The 25,275-nt window shown below is 42.9% G+C and overlaps 1 protein-coding gene across 2 annotated transcripts in view; it reads right to left on the bottom strand.

Annotated features, from left to right (window-relative positions):
- Window positions 1-25,275, bottom strand: part of tusc3 (tumor suppressor candidate 3) — a 109,299-nt gene that overhangs the window by 2,264 nt on the left and 81,760 nt on the right. For both annotated transcript variants that reach the window (XM_065954496.1, XM_065954495.1), the window contains exons 7-9: window positions 11,597-11,660; window positions 8,692-8,766; window positions 27-117 (exon numbers count right to left, since the gene is read on the bottom strand). In XM_065954496.1, the coding sequence (XP_065810568.1) occupies window positions 27-117; window positions 8,692-8,766; window positions 11,597-11,660 (230 nt within the window). The remainder of the gene's footprint in view (window positions 1-26; window positions 118-8,691; window positions 8,767-11,596; window positions 11,661-25,275) is intronic.

Raw genomic sequence — 25,275 nt, 5'->3', positions numbered from 1 at the left:
TGTTACTGCATCGTTGCTATGGTTACCTGTAAGGATATCCGTGGTACTTGGACCTGAAAATGGAGAGCAGGAAGCTGAAGAAAAACACCACCAGGCCGAGGCCGACCAGGCAGATGACTGGAGAGAGAGAGAGAGAGAGAGAGACACATAAACATATGAACAGGAATAAAATCTACAACAACACAGTTTACAGATTTCCCAAACTTTGTGCAGACACCATGTTTTGTGCATCATAATTATTACACAACTGGCTGTGAGCATGTTGGATTCCTGGCTGAAGGCGGCCGCTTAAATAATCATTTCACGCACGTTATTAGTGCTGATGCAACGCTCTGTTTGATCTCTGTGCAAATTGAAATGTGCTCGCAGGGTTTAGACATGGTACACGCTGAAAGCATTCCTCTTCATTTCTTCTTGATGGTTATTACACACACACAAACACACACACACCTATACAGGCTTTCATAAGGAAAGCTTAATTAAAACAGTAAATATTGGATATTTTGCTAGAATGGCAAAAGTTAGGAGGACTGAAAAACTTCATCACCTCTAAACTTTGTTACCGTATTGGTCCTAATAGAAGACCAGATATGATGCTCAGAGACTACTATGGCTGAGAATCAACAGACGAACCAGCGCTCTTCCAGGACGTAATGGACCAAGACATGAAGGCATCGGTAGAGTCAGTCGTCTCTCAACTGCCCAAGGTTATTAACAACAGAGGTTTGATAGAAAAATCCTCGTTCAGTCCGTGGGGAGAACTCGTCTTTTAGTTGATAGATCCAAAAAAAGTTCTCAGCGCTCTAATATACAGTAAGACCACCATGTTTATAAAACTACCCCCCCCCCCCCCCCCATTTCTAAGACTAACTTTTAAAAATAAGACTTTTAGATGAGCTTTTTATTTTAATTTAAAGGTAGGTTTCAGTTTTTAACACCGCTTAAATAAAATCATGCTTTAATATCTTTAAGATTAAATTGCCACATTGCAGTATTTCTCACAGAATGACAGTATATCTGTTGCTGTGACGACGTGGGGGTCGTCTCTAATAAGTAAAAAACATTACGCTGTGGGCAGAAATGTGACGGTGGAGGTAGGAGGGAGGCCTGGTGGTTAGGGGCTCTGTGCATAAGAAGAAGGATTTTTAATAGAATACGGTTTGAGAGAGGGAGCCAGTGGAGATTTTAGCACAGACGGGGATGTGTTCGGGGGGGCTGGTGAAAAGGCGTACAGCAGAGTCCTCAGTGGTGATTCTAGAGTCTTATGGGGCCCTCTCACCAGCGTACATCTGGGCAATTAGAGTGAGTGCTGTCAGATGTGGTCCCATTAGGGAGGTTTCTCATGTCATTGCAAAATTTGCACATTTTGGGTCGCTGCTTTGGTTCAAAGTTTGTCAGCCCTCTGGAGCCTCCTTAGGGCCCCAAGCAACTGCCTGCCTTGCCTGTTGGCAAGCAGCGCCTCTTAGAGTCCTGGATATATTCAAGTTTGTCGAGGACTTTGGATGAGAATTGGCATCATACCTCCGCCTCAGTTCGTTGTAAACTTGGCCTGCTTTTGATGCACTGAGTCAGCCGTACCAGACGATCAACGTGTCTCCTTCCTGGTTCTGTATATGTGACTTACAGCCAACTCATGACCTGCACACTTCCTCTACAGACGAGTAGCTCCGTCTATTGTTGTTAACACATCTTGACCCTGAATATAAGAAGATTCCCACTGTTATCTCCCACTCTCACTGTATTATATTCAGACCAATACGGTAATAATGTTTGCCGTTATTTAGGCAATCCCTCAATGCTGCCTCATTTTCATCATCGACCCTGCTGTCCTGCAGAAAATTCTGCTTGCAACGATTATCATCTTATTTCCTCGGTGGCTATTCCCAAGCAAAATATACATAAGCATGATCTTTAATCTGCAGGGGAATTGTGCGTGCATGTGTGCGTGGGTGTACGAGTGTACGCACACACACTCGAGTTGGAGCTAATCCTCGAGAAGCACTGTGTTAAATTAAACTGTCACCACAGACTGATATTTCTAATCAGGGATTAGGTTGAGGACCTCTCCTGGAGACTAAATACTGAGATATGGTGTGTGTGTAAAATAATGTATGAGAGAGAGAGAGAGAGAGAGAAAGAGAGAGAAAGAGAGAGAGAGAGAGAGAGAGAGAGTAATGTCAAGACAAAAGATTTGGCAGGATATGCAAATGTTCAGCATCAGTTCTGGTGTATGTGCTGCCATTCATCGTCAAGGCTCCTGAGGTTTTTGTGTGCGTGTGTGTTCTGTGATGCATGTGTGCATATTACTACATCTGCTGCCATTTCTCACTGCGATATCACTGTTCCTTCACTTTACATGCATGTGGAACAGTTCCAATTCAATAGGAGAATCACTGTAGATGTGCACACACTCATACTCACAAACCAAGAGTGTGTGTGTGGGAGAGAGAGAGCGATTTATCTGACATTCAAGTCCCTATGCATCACACACACACACACACACACACACACACACACACACACACACACACACACACACACACACACACAGCCACGCACGCATGCACGCTCGCACGCTCGCACGCTGACTGAGTGACTTGATTGAGAGCACAGCGTACTTGAAAGTGCGTCTCCAGGGAGAGCCCTCGTGCCCCGGTGTTTCCACTTCCACGTCTGTGTGAGCGGAAGAACGTCTGTGTATCTTCATTAAGTATAGCAGGATCTTTTTCCCATAGCTCATCAATTATGACTGAAAGGTATTTTAGTATGCATCCATGGATAATGACGGCTCCGTACACACACGCACTAAGCATGCTAATGCGCAGAGTGATTTGTGACCTTGGCGTTATGACAAGTTGTTTAAAGCTGAATGATTTCCCTCAATGACAAAGGTGGTAATCCCTCTTTGGACTGTGTGACTTGGCTCAATTCAACTCATGATATATAGCCATGGGAAAAAATGCATTTGCATTCCCCCTCAGCAGGAGGAAGCCAATAAACATATTAAGTTAAGCCTTTCTCATTAGGACAAATATGAATGGATATTGTGACGCTAAATGGCTCCTCTCTGTTTATTCTGTATCTACTTACTGGCTTCCAGAAACGCTGACTGACTCAACCTCGGGGTACATCCATCCATTACTGCTTTGTGCTTTGACATTAACATAAAAACAGAAGAGACTTCTGTCTGCTTGTTGTTGTGTGTCAACTGTGCATTTGCAGGAAACCAAGGCCTCTTTATACACATCTGGGTATTTCTATAAAAACGGTTTTCCACTAAACAGATCAGATTATTTTGGGGGCTGCAGCCTCGGTTTTAAAGCTGCCTCCACTGTACTTTGGTCTGTTACAATGCATGCTCTCACTTTAATCTGAATCTTAAACTGTATTCACACAATTTCTAGGACATCCTGGCCCTGAAATCTCCCTGAGACGCTAAATGTTTGGAGGGGGTGGGGTCTCAAGAGGTGATCGCTGACAAAGCGACACATTAATAACATCTTTCACCTTTATACCAATGCACATATCATATATATGATATATAACAGCCAGGGCAGGAGAATTTCAAGAGCAGTCCTCCTGAAATGATGTAGATATTTTCAGGAGTGCATATGTGAAAAGATCTTTTCTTACTTACTCTTCCACCCCACTTAAAGGTCATTTTTATCCACACATGTCCCTCCTTCACATCCACCTTCCCATCTGACTATCTTACTAAACTCAGTTAACTTGTCCCCCTGCTGAGAATAAGTTTGTGTGCTGTGATTTCTGCCGCCCATGCTCATGGAAGCAGCTGTTCACTTCCTGTGGCTGTTCTCTGCAGTAAAGAAGCTGTAACACCCACAACCAGTGTTTAACCACCATTCAAGACTATTCCTCTCTCTGTAACCGACAGGAGAATATTCTCTATGCCGCTCTATGGTGCATTTTAATTTGTGTGTCTAGGTGTATATACCATGTTGCATGATGCGTTAGCTTGAGTGTTTTTGAAACCAGCAGGTGGGTACACTCTGTTTAATGAACATGCTACACAAACATAGGCTGAAATACACACACATGCACAAACAGGATCCTATGGACATGCATTAATGGAAAGGTCTCAGAGTGAGGGGGCTGCCCACACCGAGTGCTCCAGAGCAGTTTTGGGGTTTGGTGCCTTGCTCAAGGGTACCTCTGCAGTGCTCAGGAGGTGGACTGGCACCTCTCCAGCTACCAGACCAAATTATGGACTTGGTCCGTGCCAGGACTTGAACCAGCGACCCTCTGATTCCCAACGCAAGTCCCTACAGACTGAGCTCCTGCCACCGCCAAATACGGTAGGTGATACAATTTAAAATACTAGTTTTGCACAGAAGCGGAGAAGGAAAAGAAAGGGTGAGAAAGAGTGAAAGAGAGAATTCATGAGAGACCTGTTGAAGATGAGGGAGCACAGACTGAACTGAGTCATGTGATGTCAGCAGTACACATATGGATGTGCACATGTGTGGGTTAGGGTTTGGGTTAAGTCATTATCATTTTAATTGCTGAGCTTTAACATCTCAAGGAGAACTTACAGGTAAAGAACAACAAGTTGAAATCATGCTGTTGGTGTGTGTGTGTCTGAATGTGTGCATGTATAAATGTGTGGCCGCAGAGACGTGTTAAAAGGCTTCTCAAACTGCTTTTTCATCACACAGACTAATTAAAATCCATGTGTGTGTGTGGCTGCATCTCTGTTTGAGGTAATTACCAGCACGGACCATCTAATATCTAACTCCCCTTCTCATAATCTGGGGATTATGCAGAACCTCTGCACAGACGGAAAAGAAAAAAAAAAGGTTGAAAGCCGCTTTGTCGGTGGCACGGTCAAGTGACTGCAACCTGTTTGAAGCGATGCTGCGCCCTCCACACCTCCAGACAAGAATCATTGGGAGGTATCAGGGACCATCTGCGCCTCAGTCAGGAGGCATGTCTTTTTTTTATTTTTATTTTTTTTTTATCATCAGTGGGTGTTTGCGTGGGTGCAGGAACTTTTTTTACTTGCACAGATACTTTCCAAACGACATCTCCAAATATTGACAGTCGCGTGGGAACAGCCGGCTGGTGGGCTCAATGCAAGGTGATGTAGCTTGCAGCCTCTACATATGTTTATATGTCCTAAAGTTATCGAGGTTATTCCCTGAGACGAGGTGGATGTCATGCAGCGCCTCAACGTTTACAGAAACGGTTGGCTGATCCAAGTAAATCACAGGCTTCAATTATCATTGTGTGCGAATGCGCCCCCACAAAACACTGACGTCAGTGACTCCCAGATGCTTTTTTTCCCCCAAGCGCTTTGTCTGTTTTTGTGCGGCCGCTCTGAGCTCTTTGACTTGAAAATCGTTCAACTTTTCAGAAAGGCGCTGTTGACGTCTGTGGCGTTCTTTTTCCAAACGTATGATACTCCCTGTATTTTTGCCTCCTACAGGTCGTTTCTTGTACTAACGTCTGATCGGGAAATAAATGACCTCAAATATAAAACCTGCAGTAAAAAGAAACAGAGCAGTGTCATACATCGTCTGTTGTCAACATACTGTTGTCATAGAGACAGGACGGACGTGCAGCGCTTTTCTTCTCAGAGCACAAGCACTTCATGCAAGTTCTCCCGAGCGCACAACCTGCGATTTACTGCCCGGAACAAATGCTAGGCTGCTAGGCTTTAGTTAAGACCTGAGGTTTAAATACAGAGAAATAAAGTAAACCAACAAAAGAAAAGCTACATCAGGAAATAGAACGGTGATACATTTATCATATATTTAACATGCAAGCATAAATATAAAGAGGGAGACGTGCATGCTCATAAGTTTGTCATGAGGTGTTGTAGTGCACATGAAGGACTCTAAGTGTTTGATGACATTTAAGAATGTGAATATGGCTGCAGGTTATGTTCAGCTGAAGCGTTTATTCAGAAAATGTTCATTCATCATTTAACCTCTGTTATAATTGTGTAAGCATTAGACGTTATTGTTTCTTTTATTACCGAGCCGCCTCGGTCAATCTTTCACCATCTCCTCCCTTCATGTCTGATCTTGTGGGCCTGCCAGTCATCTCCGAGCAGCGCCTTTAATTGCTTCTTTTTTTTCTTTTCTTACAGGTTGGTGATTGCATAATCAGTTTGTGCTGGAAATAATCAGATGTTAATTTCAAGCAGAGTGTACAAAGTACAAAGAGTAATATGCAGGAACAAGCTTCAGCGTTTTTCTTTCTTATTTATTGGACGGATGACGGACGGAGCCAGCTGTCGTCCATCTTTTCTCGTTTCTCTTTGTGTGGAGAAAATAAACGACTTTAACTCTTTTATGACAGTGAAGATTAAAATGTAAGACCTATCAGAGTGGACTCCCTGCTGCTCTGAAGACACTCAAACTGTCTCTACATTTAATTGAATAATTTTCTATCATGTGGATTCATTTATTTGTCAGAACGAATGTGGTTCATTTCTTCTTTCTGCTCAACATTTATTCACTCCAGCTGACGAACATCAACATAAGGATATTTATCACGCAGTAAATAAATAAATAAAAAAACATCTTGGATGCCGGAGTTAATCAAGCGTTCCCCTCGGCGTATTAAAATCCTGTAGCTGTGTATTCAGAGGCAGTTATGGGGCAGGTGAGAGGTCAGCTCAGTGATTAACTGGAAAGAAAAACAAGAGCTTCTCATTTATGGGAGCTGCTGCGGCTAATTGACAGTTATGCAAATACACGTCACACTAATGAAAGGACGGATAGAAGGGTGCATGATGCATGGCAATGTCTGTTTGTGTGCAGAGGACTCTCCCATCTCTCTGTGTTTGATTTAGTTTATTTAAAAAGCAAACGGTACACTCAAACTCTAAAAGTTTATATCAAGATAAACATTCAGTCAGCCTCTGGAGTCAGATTTAAGTTTGGTCCAGACTCGTGTGAAATTTAAACTGTTGCTTCATGCGTAAGGATCCATTCTCTCCAACCTGAAAACTTTCTGACACTTTGAATCTGTGATTTCTCCTGAAACTGAAGTTTAAGAGGCTGTTCATAGCTAGCTTACCTCCATTTAATCTAATCTTATTATTTGAAAATAGAGTCAGCAGCTGTTTCCTGAAAAATAAGAAGTAAAGCTGCTCCATCGTCCCTTCTGGGCCTCCATACATGTGTGGTGGTGACTGTGTCTGCAGAGACTCTGTCCTCTGACTGGATTTTACTGTTCTGCTTTGCTCTGGTTGACTCGGGATGTTTCTGAGCGTGGAGCTGGTGTGTTTCCTCCAGCCAATGACAGCGCAGCAGGTGAGTTTAGGAGTGAATACAATTCAGGGATTGGACAAATATGATGACAGTGAGGTGAAAGGTCACACACAGAAAGCTAGTTCTCAAACGAGGGTGAACCTTGTGTTTGCCACAGGACGGGCATGAACCCGGGCTGCCCGCTTGGAGGACTACAACCGGCGTACATGGGGCTCAACTTAACCGCTAGGCCATCTGCGCCCCGCATGAAGAGGATATTAATTGATCTTTTGTTACCAGGTGGTGAGACGGGTGAGATAACCGCGGTGATACACATGCAGTGAAGAGGACTCCTTCCCGCTTGTTTTTCATTTGTTTTAGGAAAGGTAAATATGCACTGATGGCGGATTTGTTCAAGGTCTGACCTTTCAGTCCAACTTCAGCCGATTCTGACTTTTTTGTCTTCTTTCTCCAATTCAGTGTAAGATGAAGTTTTTAGTTGGCCCTTAAAAAACCCTCACAAATAATTGCTTTTGAAGTTTGGTGGGAGTGTAAGTGCAGTCTTAAAAAAAAAAGGGAGAACCCACTCAGCACTCAGCGGACGTCTGACACATAACATATTGACAAAAGTAAAAAGGATTCTTTTGCAGGTCATGTTGGAGTCAAAGGCGGACATTTCATCGGAGATCGAAGAGGCTGAACTGTACACGGGAAATTAAGTGGACAGAGGAAAAGGACAGAAGGAAACCTGTGGCTCGTGTTCAATGAGAAGCCTTTTTTTAAAAGCTCGGCACATTCATGGCCGAAAGGTCTCCATATGAACTATTAATATTTAAGTCTTTTCCTGTATGTCATTGAGTTTAAAAAAAGAGCGTCCTCTGTAAACATTGATTTTGATGCGTATACATTAAATGCTTCAATAAGTCACCTACCTGCTCGTTACAGGCTGGCACACACGACACACACACACACACACACACACACACACGTCTTGCTTACACTCCTTACAACTGCTTCTCTTGAGGCCCTGACACACCAAGGAGATCGTCGGCCGCCGGTCGTTGTTGCGGTGTGTCATGCTCTGTCGCTACCCGTCGGCGCCCTATTCTCGATTAGAAGCACCTATAATACCAGTGGTGAGCGACAGCTGTGTGGAAATGGTCTTCTCATATCATAACAACGGACTACCGCCGCCTGCTGGCATGGAGAGGTATTTCCTCTCACGCATGCCGTCAGCCGTAGTCTTTGCGGTTTGTTCAAGTGCAACTTTTTGGCCAAGACAAAAGGTGTCGCGAGGGAATTTGGCCAGTCGGCCTTCGTCACCGCTAGTTATTTGCCGTCTGCTTGGTGTGTCAGGGCCTTTAGAATCCTCCAAGACTGGCGTTAAGAAGAGGTTAAAAAAAAGTTAAGAAGAGGGAAGATTATAATTTAAAAAAAAGGAAAAGAAATGAGAACAATCCTCACGACTTACTTCTCCTCTTGCCAACATCTCCCTTGGAGGTGGCAGCCTCATTTAGCAGCACCATCCCCATGGTGATTGCAGCATCTGGAACAAGGTTGTCAAGGAAAAAACACGCTGATATACGGGGAGAGCAGGAAGCAGGGAGTTACACACTGACCCGGGAAGAACTGCTGGACACACTTATGCACTTACAGATATGAACATGTGCACTCGAGCAGATGAACAAAAACATTTGTCGTACTGGACGTGACATGACATGAACGATCTCGTCCTTCAATAAACTATTTATTATATCCCTAAAGTAAAGCGCAAACGATTGACCTGCTAACTTTGGGGGTCTGCATCACTTTAAGGTTGCTGATAGGTCGCTTCTCCTTTTCCAATAAGTCAAGATGTCTTCCTAGCATCAATAACATCATGTGATTCTGTGTTTGTTCTCGTAACACATTGAAACATGACACCAAAAAAGGACTTCAGATTTCTCTGCTGAAAAACAGCAAACGGATAACGAAAAGTTTAACACTTTACCGTGCACTTTTCCACAGCGCCATAGGGCTGAGCAAACTGTGAGCCTGAATCAATCTCAATTAGGCGAGACCAGCAGGTGACTGTGTCCGTCGAGAAGATTTTAAGTTCTTTCCAACCCTTGAAAGGGTTTTCTCAATCAAGTTCATGATTTTCAGACCAAAAAGGTTCAGTTATCTGTCAACAGTAACTATTGCAGATCCAGTTGCCCATGAAGCGGAGGAAAACTTTGCTTTGAAAGGATTTCTTTGTCATGTTTGGGTCATTAGGGAGAGTTCTCCTGGTCTTTGCAGGGGGCTCAATCTGGGTAGAGGACCACTGCTGAAAGGACCCGTAGTACTCATAACGCGGAGGCAATCATGACTTTATGTGGTAATGATTATGACCCGAATGAAAAATCAATTAGTCATTTTTCCAACAAGCGTGTCTATATTAAGATTTACTTAATTATAAAGGGGAAATTTCAGTTTTTACACTCTGTAAGCCATGCAACACACACACAGGCTGAAATGCACACACACATGCACGTGCACAAACAGGATCCTATGGACATGCACTAATGGAGAGATGTCAGAGTGACGCAGCCGCACCCGGCAGGCGCTGCTGAGCTGATGGTGGGTAAGGGGTTTGGTGCCTTGCTCAGGGGCACCTCGGCAGTGCTGAGGAAGTAATCTGGCACCTCTCCAGCTACGAGACCAACTCCCATATTTGGTCCGCACTGGGACTTGAACCAGCGACCCAAGTCCCTACAGACTGAGCTACTGCCGCCCCAGACTTGTTGAAATAAAGAGATTGAGTCCATGCAGAAGTAAGCAGGGCTGCTCATTGCATTCAAAAGAGACACACACAAACAAAAAATGACAGGGTGCACACACACACAGGTGGCCACATGGGGCGACACAGAGCAAAAACTGAAGTGTCCTCTAATAAAAGAATAAACACAAAATAAAAAAAATCTTCACAAACAATAAACAGAGCTGAATCATGTCAGCTACGTGCCTAACTAAGGATAACGTGTCGTTTTAAAAATCAAAATGGAGTGTTTTTTATTTTTATTTCACTCCCCGTACAGTGTGTGCCCATGATAACAATAACTAATCAGACCTATTTGTTTTTTTGTACCAGGCTGTAAACATGTTTATTTATGCTGTAAAAACTGTTTTTTTTGCCTGTGGTGTGTATGTGACTTCTGGTGTTCCTGGAGCCAGACTCAAGTGGACACTCGATGAACTGCAGGATTTTGTACTTTAGCATTGACTTCATTTTTCAAGACCGGAGGTTGCTGCTTTGCTCAGATCCATAACGTCCAAAAAAATACTCTGGATTCTATAATTAATGAATTAAATTGAACCTCAAAAATCGAAGTAGAACGAATCAGTCTGTGTTTAATGAATCGTTAATAAAACGTAATCGTTGCTTAGGAATCAAAATTTGAACCGTCTTGTGAAGAAGAGATTCACATCGCTAATAAATACCATTGTACCAACAACAACCACTTTGATTTACACGTACGTCGTGTTTGTGCGTCGCTTTGGACAGAATAAACATAGAATCAAATGTTTACACGATAGAGCTGCATCAAGCTGTCTATATGTGAAAGTATCAAAATAAGAGCATCAAATGAAGTCTTTCTATCCTGAAATGGTGTCGCTATGCATCTGCAGGTGGCGTGTGTGTGTGTGTTCCTGAATAAATATGGTTAAATCCACGGGGAGGGTGCATCCATAAGAGCCCTTAAAAAAGTGTTTTCACCACCTGCTCTGACAACAAGAGAAGGCGTGTTAGCCCACCTCCAGGTGTAAATGTGTGTTTTATTTACAGGTAATGAGTTGGGCAGAAAATAAAGAAATAATCAGTGTGAGCGCGGACGAACAAATATTGCTCTGCAGCAGGTGCGACCTTGGACCCGCTATTTCCCTATGGGCTCACACAACAGCAGCAAGGAAAGAGCGCTATCATCACACACATTGCAAGACAACAAAGGTGAGACAAGCAGACAGGGAAGAAGACAAACACAAACATCTATTCTGCTAAACAAGTACACACACACACACACACACAGCGAGATGCAGCCGAACATCAGGGGTCGAATTTGGAACAAATCAGGCGGGGAGATGGAGTTAAAAGGAGGACAATCTCTTGTCTTTCTATTGTGTGTTTGTTCAGTCCAAAAGGCACGCTCCCTGCGGGGAAGGCACACAGATGACAGAGTTTTCTGTTTGGAAAATAAATGTAGCGGGCATGAAAATTGGATGCTATTTCAGACATATGAAAAAGGTGTCTTCCTGTGTGTTGTGTGTGAAAATGAAGAATTAATGGAGGACGCATTTTGCAGCACCGTGTTTGAGATGATGTCAACACAAACACAGATACGGTGCTCAAAGGATACTCAGAAGAAGGATGATGTGAGACTCGGCCACAAACTGCGCCTGGCTGCTGCCGTGGATGTAGCTCTGTGAATGAGAGGAAACAGATCATTCATTTGACTAATCTTCACAACAGGTAACACAATACACAATACATGGTGAGTCAAGTTAAGTAGAAAATGATTGCACAGTGGTTGATACCAAAGAGAGAAGTAGGAAGCTGAGAGAGAGATTTTAATTTCCAATAAAGTAACAGGAAGAGTTAACGTTTGATAAAACCCGAGGAGAGAAACATCTGATGCATTAAGACCAGGGGTAGGAATACTTACTTGGTCCACAATAAAGATGACATTGCAATTCTATAAACAACAGGGAGTAAGAACAACACAAGCAATGATCTAGAGAGGAGGAAACAACTTCAGGAAGTGCAAACAAACAGCTTTAAGTCCAACAGGTGCTGACAGGAAGTGACCAGAGTTGCTGACAGGAAGTGACCAGAGTTGCTGACAGGAAGTGACCAGAGGCAGAGCTCTTTAATTGTAATTTCTTCAATTTTTTCAATACATCCTCATCAACAACGTTGACAGCTGTTCTTGGGATTTCTTATCAGCATCACAACGACCCTAAATATAGTCATCAAACTCATCAGCATCATTAAAAGAAGGCAGACAAAAAGAGACAAAGAAGTCAACTTTGTCTGCTGCACTGCAAAGCGAAAACTTCCCAGTGATAATTTGAAAATGACAAAGAAACACCATGGTCAAGTCTGTTCTCACACCTTCTTCTCAAGGTGAGGCAGAGTTTGTCAGAGTACAAAGATGCAAAAGCTATAAGCTTATCTGCAGACATCAAGGTGCTATGTTTCCACAGTGTCTATTCAGTACATGATTTGGTGTCAGTTCCACCTCTGACCATGCCTCAAACTGTCACTTCTTTTCACCGCTGTCCGACACCATCCTGCCCTCTTCTTCTTTGAGCCCCCCTGTCAACTTCTCCTTCGGCCAATTAACTATGTTCATGTTTCCCACTTTAATGAAATAACTGCCACCGTGAGGAGTCAGGAAGTAGCGATGTGGTGACTCAAACTGCTGCAGTGCCATTTTCTGAATAAAATATTCCACCAGCAGAATGATACTTACATACAATACAAAATATATACTGCCCTATCAATATCATGTCCCACCCCTAATAAGTAAGTACAATAATGCGTAACATCCCTTTATTTCAGTGCAATTACTGCTCCCGATGTGAGCAATCCTGGACCTGGTTTGAGCCAAAATGGCCTCCTGCTGATAGCTTAATCTTTGCATTTTCTTTATCATGATGGACGCAGGAAGTCTAAAACTGAAGGTACAGAGTGTTTCCATCCATCAGCTCGATGGCAGCAAGACTGTGTGTGATTGTTGTAACCAGACTTGGTTTTTATGGAATTCATGAGCAGGAGAATGTCATTTGCAGATCAGATTAAGTGTGAGTGAATATGTATGCGAGTGTGCTGGTGAGTCACAAAGGTTTCTACCATGTCGTGCGTTGGTGGATGGAGGTGCTACCTTCTCACTGAGTGGGCAGGGAGGGTCAATCTAACCCCACAGGAACATTCACACATTCAGACGTACTCACACAGATCTGGATCAGTCACAGTCACAGCCTGACCTGTAAAAGAAGACTCCCACTGTGCTTTTGTATCGCCCCCGACACTTCCAGACCTTTTTTAGAAGCCGGTCGAATGATAGTATCAAAACCAGAAAGTGGAAAACCCACAAAATTCTTTAAGATTTCTTTTATCCGTGAAATCCAATGTACAAGACACACTTTTGATACCTATTTTTTACATCTAGAAAGTTGGCTGTGTCCTATCTACCAGTGTAAAATACGAAGGCATGCACCCTCACCGTCACACGCTGCATGCAACATGACGCAATTGAAAAATAACTCCCATTCATTGTCTATTGCAAGCTGTGCTGGGAAACATAGCGACGCTGACAAGGCTGGCAAACAGTGGCATACAGTTCAGTGAATAAAGCTTTTGGAGTGACCAGAGGGACTGTACTTCACAACTCTTTCCATGCAGGATGAGTGCAAACTGCACAAAACAAAAAACAGACGGAACTAAAAGAGTGACACAGCTGAACAGAAAACTGACCGTGTAGACTTTGCTGAACACTGGAAGACCCCCATAAACAGACTGAAACCATAACCAAGCTGACTTGTCATCAGTGTCTTTGTACATTCATATTGATTCCACGACGGCAAAGTCTGTGAATTCACATTGCTCCACATACACACACAGTCAAACGTGCACACAAACAGCGCTGTCCTCCCCCGCTGGCTCCTCTAATTCTGTCTCGCCTCTGTTACTACCTGTGAAGACAGTCCAGAGGGGGGATCACTTCACCCCCCACCCATTACGGCTCCACATCATTGAGATTGAAGGATAAACGTCACAGGGCCGTAAATAACGCTGCTTGGAACTTCAGTCTGAACAGGGTTTGAATCTCAATTATAACTGATCTGTATTTTTTTTTAAGCTTTGGTATTTTTCAATACCATTTAACATTAAAATAACAGATTGTATCATTTTAAAACACACAAGGCATTTTAAGTGTTGTAGTATTGACAGTTTTTGCACCTTCACGTCTCGCGAGGGCGTGTACGACCATGTTTGACCTGGGTTGACTTTTTCTTTCATACATCCCTTTTTGTTACATTCATCACTCATGTACACATGCGCTAAATAAAGTCTCCCACACAGACCAATAGTTACTAAACAAACTTTGCAGAAGCTGTTTGCGATAAGATGTCAGAGGCCTGATTGGACTGGCATCAGTCTGTGTGTGATGGGAGGCATTCAGACGGGCACACAAAGAAAGACAAAGTGTAAGTCTTGTGGAAAAGAGACAAACAAAAAGGAGGGCGAGAGGAAGGAAGTCGTTCAGTGAGTTTCAGGCTGTTGAATCCCTGCAGATTAGTAGCGTCTAGGTTTACAGCACATCTAGGGTCTGTTTTTCCACTCGACTTCCCCGGTGTTCATTTATTTCCCTATCAGACAGGAATGAGGATGGAGAGATGAATAGAATATGACAAAGGAGGAGGAGTGAAGGGTGGACAGCTTTCTCTTGCTTCGCTGGAGAGAAATGAAGACTTTTTGCACTTGAATGCAGACATAAAGACGACACAGGCAGCAGGCTGAAACTGATCCCATTGTCTTCAGCAAAAACCCGTTCTGTAGAAACTTGGGACTTTTCAATTTGCTATGGAGACTCTTTCCTTGTGAGCAAACCAACACTAGGACCACATTAAGAAGGTTTGTTTTGGTTAATCTGTTCTATTCTTTCTTTAGGCATTAGTGCTTTTTTATTATTAAATGTTGCCTATTTTAAAGGTGACATATTCTCCTCCTCTTCAACCAGATTAAATAAATCTCAGAGCTCCCAAAAACATGTGTGTGAAGTTTCTTGTTCTAAATCCACTCTGATCCTGTATTTGATCATGAACTATAAGCCCCTCTATTTCAGCCCTGCTCAGAACAGGCTGTTTCTGTGTCTGTACCTTTAAATGTAAATGAGCTGTGTCTGACCATGCCCCCTCTCTGGAAGGGCTTGGGTGGCTTAGGCTTTCTCCCTCCATGTCCTATTGTTTATGGTGAGAAGGCAGACTCAGAGGGCAGAGCAAACACCTAGCTGTGGGAGTGTCACCCACCTGGGGGAGGGGTTACTGCGTTACACTGTATCCAACAGAGCAGAACGCTGACAGACCTGTGCAGAGAGTATGTGGAAATTGGGGGTAAGGCTGAGCCCAGATGTGGGCTAACTAGCCTGGATGTAAATCACTACTGAATAAGTCAACATGAGCCCCTTTTTATGGAGACCACCGAGTCGTTAATCTGGGAATAATCCTTTAATCGAGTACCCTATATATAGACATCATAATAACTCAATAACCACAGATTTATGAGGCAGTATCCAAAAACAGAACTGTCCTTTCATTACTGAAAAAAAAAAAAAAGAATCATGCTACTTGAAACCATTTGTAAAAACACACCTCTCTGCATGTTGCCTCCTTAACATTAAAAGAAACGGCAGACGGAGAGGCTTTGGGCAGAAGCCGTGCTTGGAGGATGAAAAATCCCTCAATCCATCGCCCAGCACTTCCAATTAATCTGATGGATTAGAATGCAGGACTCCCATTCATTAGTGTGCACAGCTGAGTGTGTGTGTGTGTGTGTGTGTGTGTGTGTGTGTTTCAGTTTAAGTAGCTGTGCATGTGTTTGCTGAGAAGCACCGAGTAAATGCATGTTTGTGAATGAGAGTCTTTAGAGAGAGTTTGTCTATGTTGTGTGTGTGTGGTCATTAGAAAGAGGTAAGACATCAAGGTGGCCTGTGAGTAACAGCAACCAAAGCTCGCTGAGCTAACGTGGAGACAAATGGAGAAGTAAACTGAACACTCACACTCCATGACTTGTTACCTCTCTCACACAGACTAATGGAAACACTCGAGAGAAATTCAATGCAGTCAATGAAACATGTTTTAGTCTGCTGACTATGGGTGGATTATAAATGATTGGTTCCAAAAGCATTTGGGAATGGACTGAGACAAGTTATCTTAAACACATCAAACTAAAACAGCCAGTCCAGGCGTCCTATGAGGAAATAAGGGGTAAGGCTGAGCCCAGACGTGGATCCAAAATGGATTGCTTCTAGCATATGTTTGAATCGGTCGATCTCACAGGTTGGAGGAAGAATATTTTGTTGAGTAGTAAAACTTAAAGCTGTTATATACATCATTCTCTTAGATGTTATTTTACCACACAGCGTGCTGACAAACACTTTCCCCCCACGTTACAGAGCCTCATCAAGGATCACCTCAGTAAATCAAGGCCGGTTCACACTGTGGAGCTGTCTGCTGCAACTTGAATCTGCTACTGCTCCAATTAATCTGATGGATTAGTTTTTAGTCGGTGAATGAGGACTGAGCATCAGGACTGTTTGTCTCTAAGTAGCATTCCAAGAGCTAGTCCAAAGAAAACTCAATCCAATCGCTATCCTGCTTAGTAATACAAACCGTCTCCTTACATGTGGACAAAGTGTGCTGCGGTTGAGCATCTGGCAAGAATATAAACTTAAAGATCCTCCAGAGTCTCTAAAGATCTTAAAAGGCTAGCTCAATTAAAAACCTAAATATTCGCGTTAAACCTCTAGTGTATGTAGACCTTTACTGAACACCCCCCCCCCCCGCCCCCCGGGATAATTGACGAAAGTATTCTCTCATTAGCATACAGTAAGGAAACAAATTGCCTGAGAATAGAAGTGTTTACATTCTTTAAACTGAAGGCATGAAGATGTGAGCAGCACTGAGTGTCTGTGTCCGTGCACTCATTTGAATACCTTGACATTAAAATGTCGTGTTTACCTAAGAACCGTATGAAGCTGCTCATTTGTCAGACTTTGAAGCGAAAAAGGCGTCTTCACCCATAAAAGGCGTGCGTTCAATATGTATATCTGGACACGGAGAGAAGCCGTATAGTCGCCTCACATGTTTATTATGGTATTAAAATGAGGTTTGGAACACGCTTTGGCCGGGAGCCGTCAATGATGTCTTTCATATGAAACACCTTCAGTGCTACATATCACAGAAATGGAACAGTTGGTATCAATTATGCAAACACTGATAACACAATGTGTATGAACCGATAAAGCCCTGTTTTTACCAAGCGGTCCGGTTTGGTTTAGTGCAGTTTGGTACAGTAAACCCTGATCTTGTTTCCGTTTCCACAGCCAACGGTACCCTTACACATCACTGAATCACAGCAGCGTGACATAGTGTAGACTGCCAATAAATTCAACAAAGAAGAACGTGACAGAGTAAATAAAGATCAATGATTCAATGATGAAGGTCGGCATCTCTGAGGCAAAAAACAAAAACAGCCTTTTAAGTGCTCTCTCCAAAACTGCAGGATATTTAAACATGTTTGTCCTTCATTACCGCTGTTGCACTGCAGGTGAAGATTATTTCAACCAATCAACGGACTGCAGTCTGTCTTGCTCCAACCTTTAGGGTCAGATTGTAGGGCAGCCCAACAGAAGGGTACCAAAAAAGTAGGAAGGTACAGTTCAGTTATTTTGGTACCCTTCCCAACTTTTGTCAATGGAAATGCCAATATAACCCCTTTTTCCACCAAGTGGTACAGTTCAGCTCGGTTCCCCTCAGTACGATACCCATTTATTGGCGTTTCCACCATCAAAAGTTGGGAATGGTACCAAAATAAGTGATCAGTAACGTCCTACTTTTTTGGTTCCCTTCTGTTGGGGTGCCAAGGGTACCGATCTGACCCTAAAGGGTTCCTTTTGTTGACTGTGTCCCGTTCTTCATCTTTGTGGAACTGAATTAATAGTGGGGCTACACTGTGTTGGGCTGCTATGATGTCACACTGTTACATAGCTATCTCCATCTGGCTTACACTCCGTTTAACAAATAATGGCATGGTTGGCTGTGGAATTGAAACAAACTGTACAGAACCAAACTGGACCACTTGGTGGAAACGGGGCTCTTAAGAGGTTACCAAAAAAGTAGGACAGTACGGATCAGTTATTTTGGTACCCGTCCCAACTTTTGACATTGGAAACGCCAATTGTGTAACGTACCGACCCGAACTGGACCGCTTGGTGGAAACGGGACGAAACACATTTTGTCACAGCTTCCTCTATCATCAGTAATCTCTCACCTAAACACAGCCAAGACGGTGTTAGCTGTTAATAGCCGAGGGCCGGATAACCTTTACAAATAGCCATATTCATGCTTTCTTCACAGCCTATCATGCATGGTGTGTGTTTGTGAAAGGTCATGAGAAGGCACTCCAACAGGAAGAGGGTAAATTAAAAAGTCCACAAAGAAGAAGAAGAAGAGAGTGGAGGAAGAGAAGGAGTAATGAAGAGGAGAGGAGATGGGGTAAAAATTGGTGCGGTGTGACTGTGTGTGCGTGGGTATAATGATCGGTGATTTTGGAAGTGAACATTGAAAGGTAATCTGGTACGAGTGTCAGCTAAAGATTTATAACAGAAAATGAGAGCAAAGGAGGACACAGAGGGAGGGAATGATTGTTAGCTCGATGATACAGGAAGAAAAATGCTCTTGAATCATAAGAAGAAATCAAAAGATCACAACACGAGTCCTAAAAACGTGGATGTTTGTAAAATGTAAATAAAAGCTGAGGTTTTGCAAAACACTGTGCAAATTTACTTTTTTATGCAGGAAAGGAGCCACAGGTCGGATTTGAACCCGGGCCAACTGCTGGGAGGACTGTGTCAGCAGACATGTACTGTAGAAATCCACAGATTATTCTATGTCTAAAAGTATTACTCTTAAATGTTGCACTCCCAGCACAGTTTTTTTCGTTGGGGCAGGCTGTGGTTGGGGGTTCGATCCCCAGCTCCTGCAGCAACATGTCTGATGTGTCCTTGGGCAGGACACTTAACCCCGAATTGTTCCCTGCTGATTCCTCGGCAGAGTGTGAATGTGATTAGTTAGAAGACTAAAAAAGAAATATACAAGCCCAAGTCTATTTACCATCTTCCACTCATCTTTACTCCACAAACTCTGAGTTGCTATTTTCATCCCCGATCATGTTTCTAACCCGTAGCCAGTTAACCTTTTAAACTGTGAGGTTTTTCCATCAGGCGTTTTATTTAAAACACTTCACAGCTGGAGTTGGGTTGTACTTTGGAGAGGTAGACAATACAATACATTTGACTTCAGTAAAGCTCGACTATCACTCCTTGTAGGCATTTCTTAGCGGCAGCGTTGATCTTCTGTTAACTAACTGTGAGCATATGGGGATGATTTATGGAGAGCAGCAGAGGGAGGGCGGGCAGACCCACTGAACCCTTCACTTGAACAAATATGGAAGTCTATTTTAGGGATTCAGGTGATGCTTTTAAAATCTCATTATCTCGACTCTGTTTATGCAATTCAGTGTTTTCACACTCCACGGAGAGTTCAGTTTAATTACCTGAGAGTAAATTACAGCCATTTAAAACCTGTTCCCTTTTTTTATTTTGAGAATGCGTCAGTCAGTGAAATGAGGTGACCTCTTATTTGCTTAATAGACTGAAAGTTTTATTCGTGTTTTGTTTTTCTTCTTTTAGATATGTGGGATTTCATCTGTTGGCAATGAGCGATGAACAAGCAGCACGCGGTGACGCAGGCTTGTGACAAAATCAAAGTTTGTCAGCTCCATTCACATAAATATACAGACAAGGCGCTCAACTCCCCACAACTCCAAAGACCTTTCTAAGGGGCCAACAACTCAGTTTGTACTTAATTATTGTCTTGAGGAAGAAATGATAGAGAGGGTGTGACTTTGGATGGATTCCTACTAAGGACCAGGTACTGTGCTCGAGTCCACTGGGTATAGGTGGTCTTGGGCTTGATTCATGTGTACTCGAGTACAGTGTACGGGAGATGGGAACACAACCGTGCTCAAACAAGGGAGTGGACCGCTGTATGATGTAATTCTTAATGTCTCCTGTCGCTTCAAAGCTGTCATATCTGCCATTTCATCCTCTGAGCTGCACGGTACATGTGGACGTAGGAAGAAGGTCGTTGTTGGCGTCTCAGAAATAATAAAAACATCCACAGTTAGCAGAATGGGCTCAGCCCTCGAGTGGTTGCCATGGTAGCTTCTTCTTTGACAGGATGTCACAGGACTTTGACATCGATGTATGAGCAACAGACAATCAGGCTAGCAGGTCGGATTATGCAGGACCCCACACACGCTCTCTTCCCAGCGTTTGAGTGGCTCCCCTCAGGACGCCGGCTTCGCTGTCCCTGCTGCAGGACACAGAGGAGAAGAGCAACCTTTGTTCCCAGGGCTGTCCAGCTCCTCAACTTCTAACCCCCCAACAGACACCAACACCTCTCACCCAAAGCAGACTCTCAGCTGTGAACTTTGCTTTTTTACTTCCTTTATATTTGCCGTGCACCTTAACTGCCTCTGCTTTATCTGGTCTCATGCACTACATCACTTTATTCTATCCATTTTATATCAGTATTCATACAGTTCTGGTTCATTTATTCCTGTTGTTCTTATCCATCATTGCACTACGGTCACTTTATTTATCTCATTTTTATCTTACAGTTATATTGTATACATTAGTTCTGTTGTTCCATTATTATTCACCATGCACCTTAATAACTTATAATTTAGTTTTTGCCTACTTGCACATAGCTCTGTATATATATATATATTTATTTCTCGTTCACTGCACATAGGTCAGTTTACATCTGGTCACTACTGCACATAGTTATGGTTACATCTGTTAGTCCGATCACTGTCCACTTATATCTACTCTTTTATATTTTGTATTTTTAAGTTAAGTTTAAGCTTTAAGTTGTATTTAAATTGACACTCTATATTTTGGTTAAAATGTTTTGTTTACTTGCACTGTTGTTAATTTACTGCTCTGTGTGCCTTTGAATTGCCCCCCGGGGACAAACAAAGTTTTTTGAATTGAATTGAATTTTTTCTGCTTTTTGGAGGATTTGCAAAACAACGTTGTGCATACCGCCACCTGCTGGATCGGACTGTGTACACACACAAGTGTATTCGGACACAGAACGATGTCACCATTGTTAACGAAGATCAGCAATCTTGCCAAATGTGAAAACACCCTTAGAGGTCTTGCAGTGAACAGACTTGATGCCATCGGCATTTTTAAATAAAATTCACTAATTCTTATGGAATTTGGGCAATAAATGTATTTGCCCACATCAACAAAGTATCATCATTATGCCAGTTTGCCGTACAGTGTGTCGATAAAAACACAAGCTATTTAGACCAAAATGATTTTTTTCGAACCAAGATGCAAACATGTCTTTCTCCTTTAAAATAGACATTTCTGAATGGGTGTATATGTGACCGAATGTTTTCAATACCTCAGGTTGCCACTTGAGTTCAGAATGTGACAATGGTCACCAATCAGTGAGTGGATGCATCAATCTCCAATTTTAAAGACTCGAAACCAACCAGAGACATCTTGGTGAAGGCAGAAAAAAAAACAGACTGCTATCCTCGCACCCCCCTCCTTCATCGCCTCCACTGGCTCCCGATCCCCCAGCGGATCCAGTTCAAACTCCCCATCATCACCAACAAAGCCCTCCACAACCTGGCTCCCCCCCCTACCCGTCTGAGCTCCTCTACTGGCACACTCCCACCTGCACTCTCTGCTGACGCAAACCTCCTGCTCTAATGCATTATTATTATTATTATTATAATATGAAGAGTTTTATTTCTGTTAAATCTGGGGAAATGTATTCACTTTGCACTGCAGCTGCATTTTCATTTTATGCTCCCGTTTAATCCTAGTTGATTTGATCTTATTTTTATCGTCTATTTATAAATCCTTTCATACAGTTCTATTTTGGATTGTAATTTTTGAAGAGTTTAATGTCTGATGTAAAGCACTTTGCATCGCCTTGATCTTAAATTGTCATTAGTTTACCTGCCAAATAAACACAAGCCTTTATAAGGATATTAAAAATAAAAGCTGTCGTCACTCTGTGTGGCTCTGAGGCTCTGAGAGTCTGAGGATCTTAGGGTGCACTCTCAATAGGCAAAGTTGTCCCGTACCGTGCTGAAGCACGATTATAGGATACTTAAACTTTGCCTTTGCCCCCAAGAAAGAACAGCTGTTATAGTGGACTCTGTGTAGGCCATGGACATTATCCTAACTCAGCGTGCATGGCGATGCGTACTGTATCGTGGGGTTGTGGGAAAAAAATCATTTACATTTTTTTATACCTACACAACAAACTAATGTATGGACTTGAAATAAAACAGTTAAAGTGTCTTTCCCTGGATCAGGTGTGTGTCTGTTATACTTATTTGAATGTTTCTTTTTTGTTGTTAAAACCAACCTGGGTCTGTTCTCCCCTTGGTGTGCGTTTTGTCTAGATGTGTGTAAGTGTGTGTATTCGTGTGTGTCTGTGAAAAACTGAGCTGGCAGTATTTTCTTGGCTGCACAGTGAGACGCTCTCTACAATTTCATCTGCTTGGTCGTGCCATTCGTCAGTTGACAAATCCTTTCAATATAGTCTACCTGGCCACGCTCGCTCATCATTTTAAAGGAATTACACTGTCTGGGGAGAGAGAGGAAGGGGTGGGGGGGTGGGGGGGTGAGAGTGGGAAATTTGGGAGGGAGGTGAGGTGGCATAAAATGAGAGGCTAGAAGAGGACACATAAGACAAGTATCGCTTCAACATTGTCTTCTAAGGTCAGACTAGTCACTGCACAAAGACAGAGAGAGGAGGGAGGGGCTGAAAGAGAGCGGGGGGGGGGCGATGAGGATGGAAGCGGTTTGATTTCGACTTTAATACAGCTATCACTGCTACTATTACTTCAAAGCAGCAATATTGTCTAAATGCTTGAGAAATATGGCTGGGTTCAAGCATTTTTGGTCAATGAGGTTACAGCTGTGGAGTAAATGGAGAGAAGAAGATTGATGTTGAATGAAGGCGAGGCCTGAGGGGAGTGGGGGGGGGTTAGGGGGAGTCGTATCGTAGAGCCAGCTAAGGTTTGATGGCTTTGCACAGACTAAATGTTCTCTGTACATCTGTACAGTCTATTTAAGAACTAAATAACAGCCATAACCTTAGCCGTAGCTCAGTGAAGCTAATAATGGTCTTGGCGTCAGCTTTGGGAATGTTTACGTTTTGTTTTAAGTTTGTTAAGGAGTCCAACAGGAAGGAGTTACAGAAACTTATTTTGTGTTATAATAAGAAGGTTTCTATTTCATTTGTGGTTTAGTAGATACATTTATGAAGGGGTTGATTATTAGAAATCTGATACACCGATAGTCCGGATTTACATTACATATATATTTGCTTGTATCTGGTCACTAATTAAGAGAACTACACCCTGCATGCAGTTGAGAATGTCAACTCAGACCACTATTACTACTACATTGACCCTTTTTTTTTTTGTGTCAGACCCTTTCAGTCTGAAGCTTTTATCACACAGGCACTCCTGAAAATGTATGAATCATTTCTAGTTATAGTTTCAGGACAGCCTGCTCCTAAAATCTTCCTGAGCTTGTGTGATGCCCCAGTAGGGTCATACAGGTAATGTTGTCATTGTATTGTGATTGTCTTTGAGGTGTCTAACCTGTGATCTGATTGCAGCACCACTAATTGGGCCAGGTGTCACACTCTCTCTGCTCTGACCTCCTCCACAGGTACATTGTGTTTTGTTTGAGAATTTGGTAGAATTGGAATTAAATGAAGAGTTTAACTAATTTGGTCTAATTTGGTTTATTCTGGGTAAATATAGAATTAATTAAACTTGGTGTTGTCTCCCATTTTTGTTGGGACTTCCTGAGTCGGGTCATGACAGCTTCTCATTCACACAAGTCCCCCAAAGCATGGAAAGTTCAGCTCTTAAGGTGCACACATAAGGCTCATCCTGACAATGATGAGAAGGTTTCAGGAGTTCTGTGCATGTGTTAACACACCATAACCTGAGCTTTAAAGATAAACTAGTATTTGCGTAACGTTATCAGGACACACAATGAGCCTCCCACCAGCTCTTAAGCACCTCTCTGCTCCTAACGGGTGTCATTTGTTTTCTGCATACTCGGTAATACATCTTTTATGACCCACTCACCTTTTCATTTGAATCAAATGCCTTTAAGCTATTGCTTCAGAGAGTCGGAGAAAATTAATTTCTGTCTTTATCTAAAACGCTGTTTCAACATTTCACCATGTCAGAGCTTAAATGCTGCCCTCATCGCTTTGCTCAGCTTAGACATGGCCAAGAACAAGAGAGGGAGCGAGGACTGAAGCGCGAGCCAGGAAGGAAACTACAAACTAGCTGACTGCACTTTTTTTATTTCTTCTTATAAGGACTATAACATGGTTTGAGGAGAAAAGAGTGAAGCCTCTTGCCATGTGTTATACCCACAGAATGTAAAAAACATGGACTTCATCTCAGTGAAGTCACTCATTGTTTTTTTTGAGGTTATACTGCATGTAACCCAAAGATGTTGGAAACCCAACTCTCGACCTAACTTTGGATCTATCTAGAAACAGGCAATGAGGCGGAGCTGAGGCGAGCCTGAAAGCTGCTGACAAACAGAGTCAAGGTGTCCACCTGTCCAGTCAGCTATGCCCCTAATTAGAAATGGTAAAAGGAGTTGAGCTTGAGTCTCAGACCGCAGGTCACACCTACACATTCACACCGATGGTAGAGGCTGTGATGTGAAGTGCCCATCAGTATTAAGTAAGTCATTCATACACATTCAAACGCCGCTCATGAGGCAGAGGGAGCAACTTGGGGTTAAGTGTGTTGCCCAAGGACACATCAGACATGTTGCTGCAGAAGCTGGGGATTCAATCCCCCGACCTGCCTGTTGAGAGACGACTGACTCTACAAACTGAGCCGCTGCTCAGAGCGGATCTCATCTTGGAGCGAATAGAAATGCTCCACAAGTGAGTGAGTTGTAAAGAGAGCAGGGTGGAGAGTTTGGGGAAATAACAGGGAAGAAGAAACGAGAGTTGAGAGCTACATAGGATGAGGGGTTAAACCTGTTTGTTGTCAAACAGACTGAAAAATGACAAGAGAGCCAACAGAGCCTGACAAATAGAGTGCCTTTTACACAGAACAACAGAGAGGGGCCGTACCGTATGGAATAGAAGATGGGAAGAGGTTGGG

Source organism: Labrus bergylta, chromosome 1 (genome assembly GCF_963930695.1).
Source record: "Labrus bergylta chromosome 1, fLabBer1.1, whole genome shotgun sequence".
NCBI classification, from domain to species: Eukaryota; Metazoa; Chordata; class Actinopteri; order Labriformes; family Labridae; genus Labrus; species Labrus bergylta.
The sequence above is the reverse complement of the archived record's forward strand: the minus strand, read 5'-3'. Positions and strand labels throughout refer to the sequence as shown.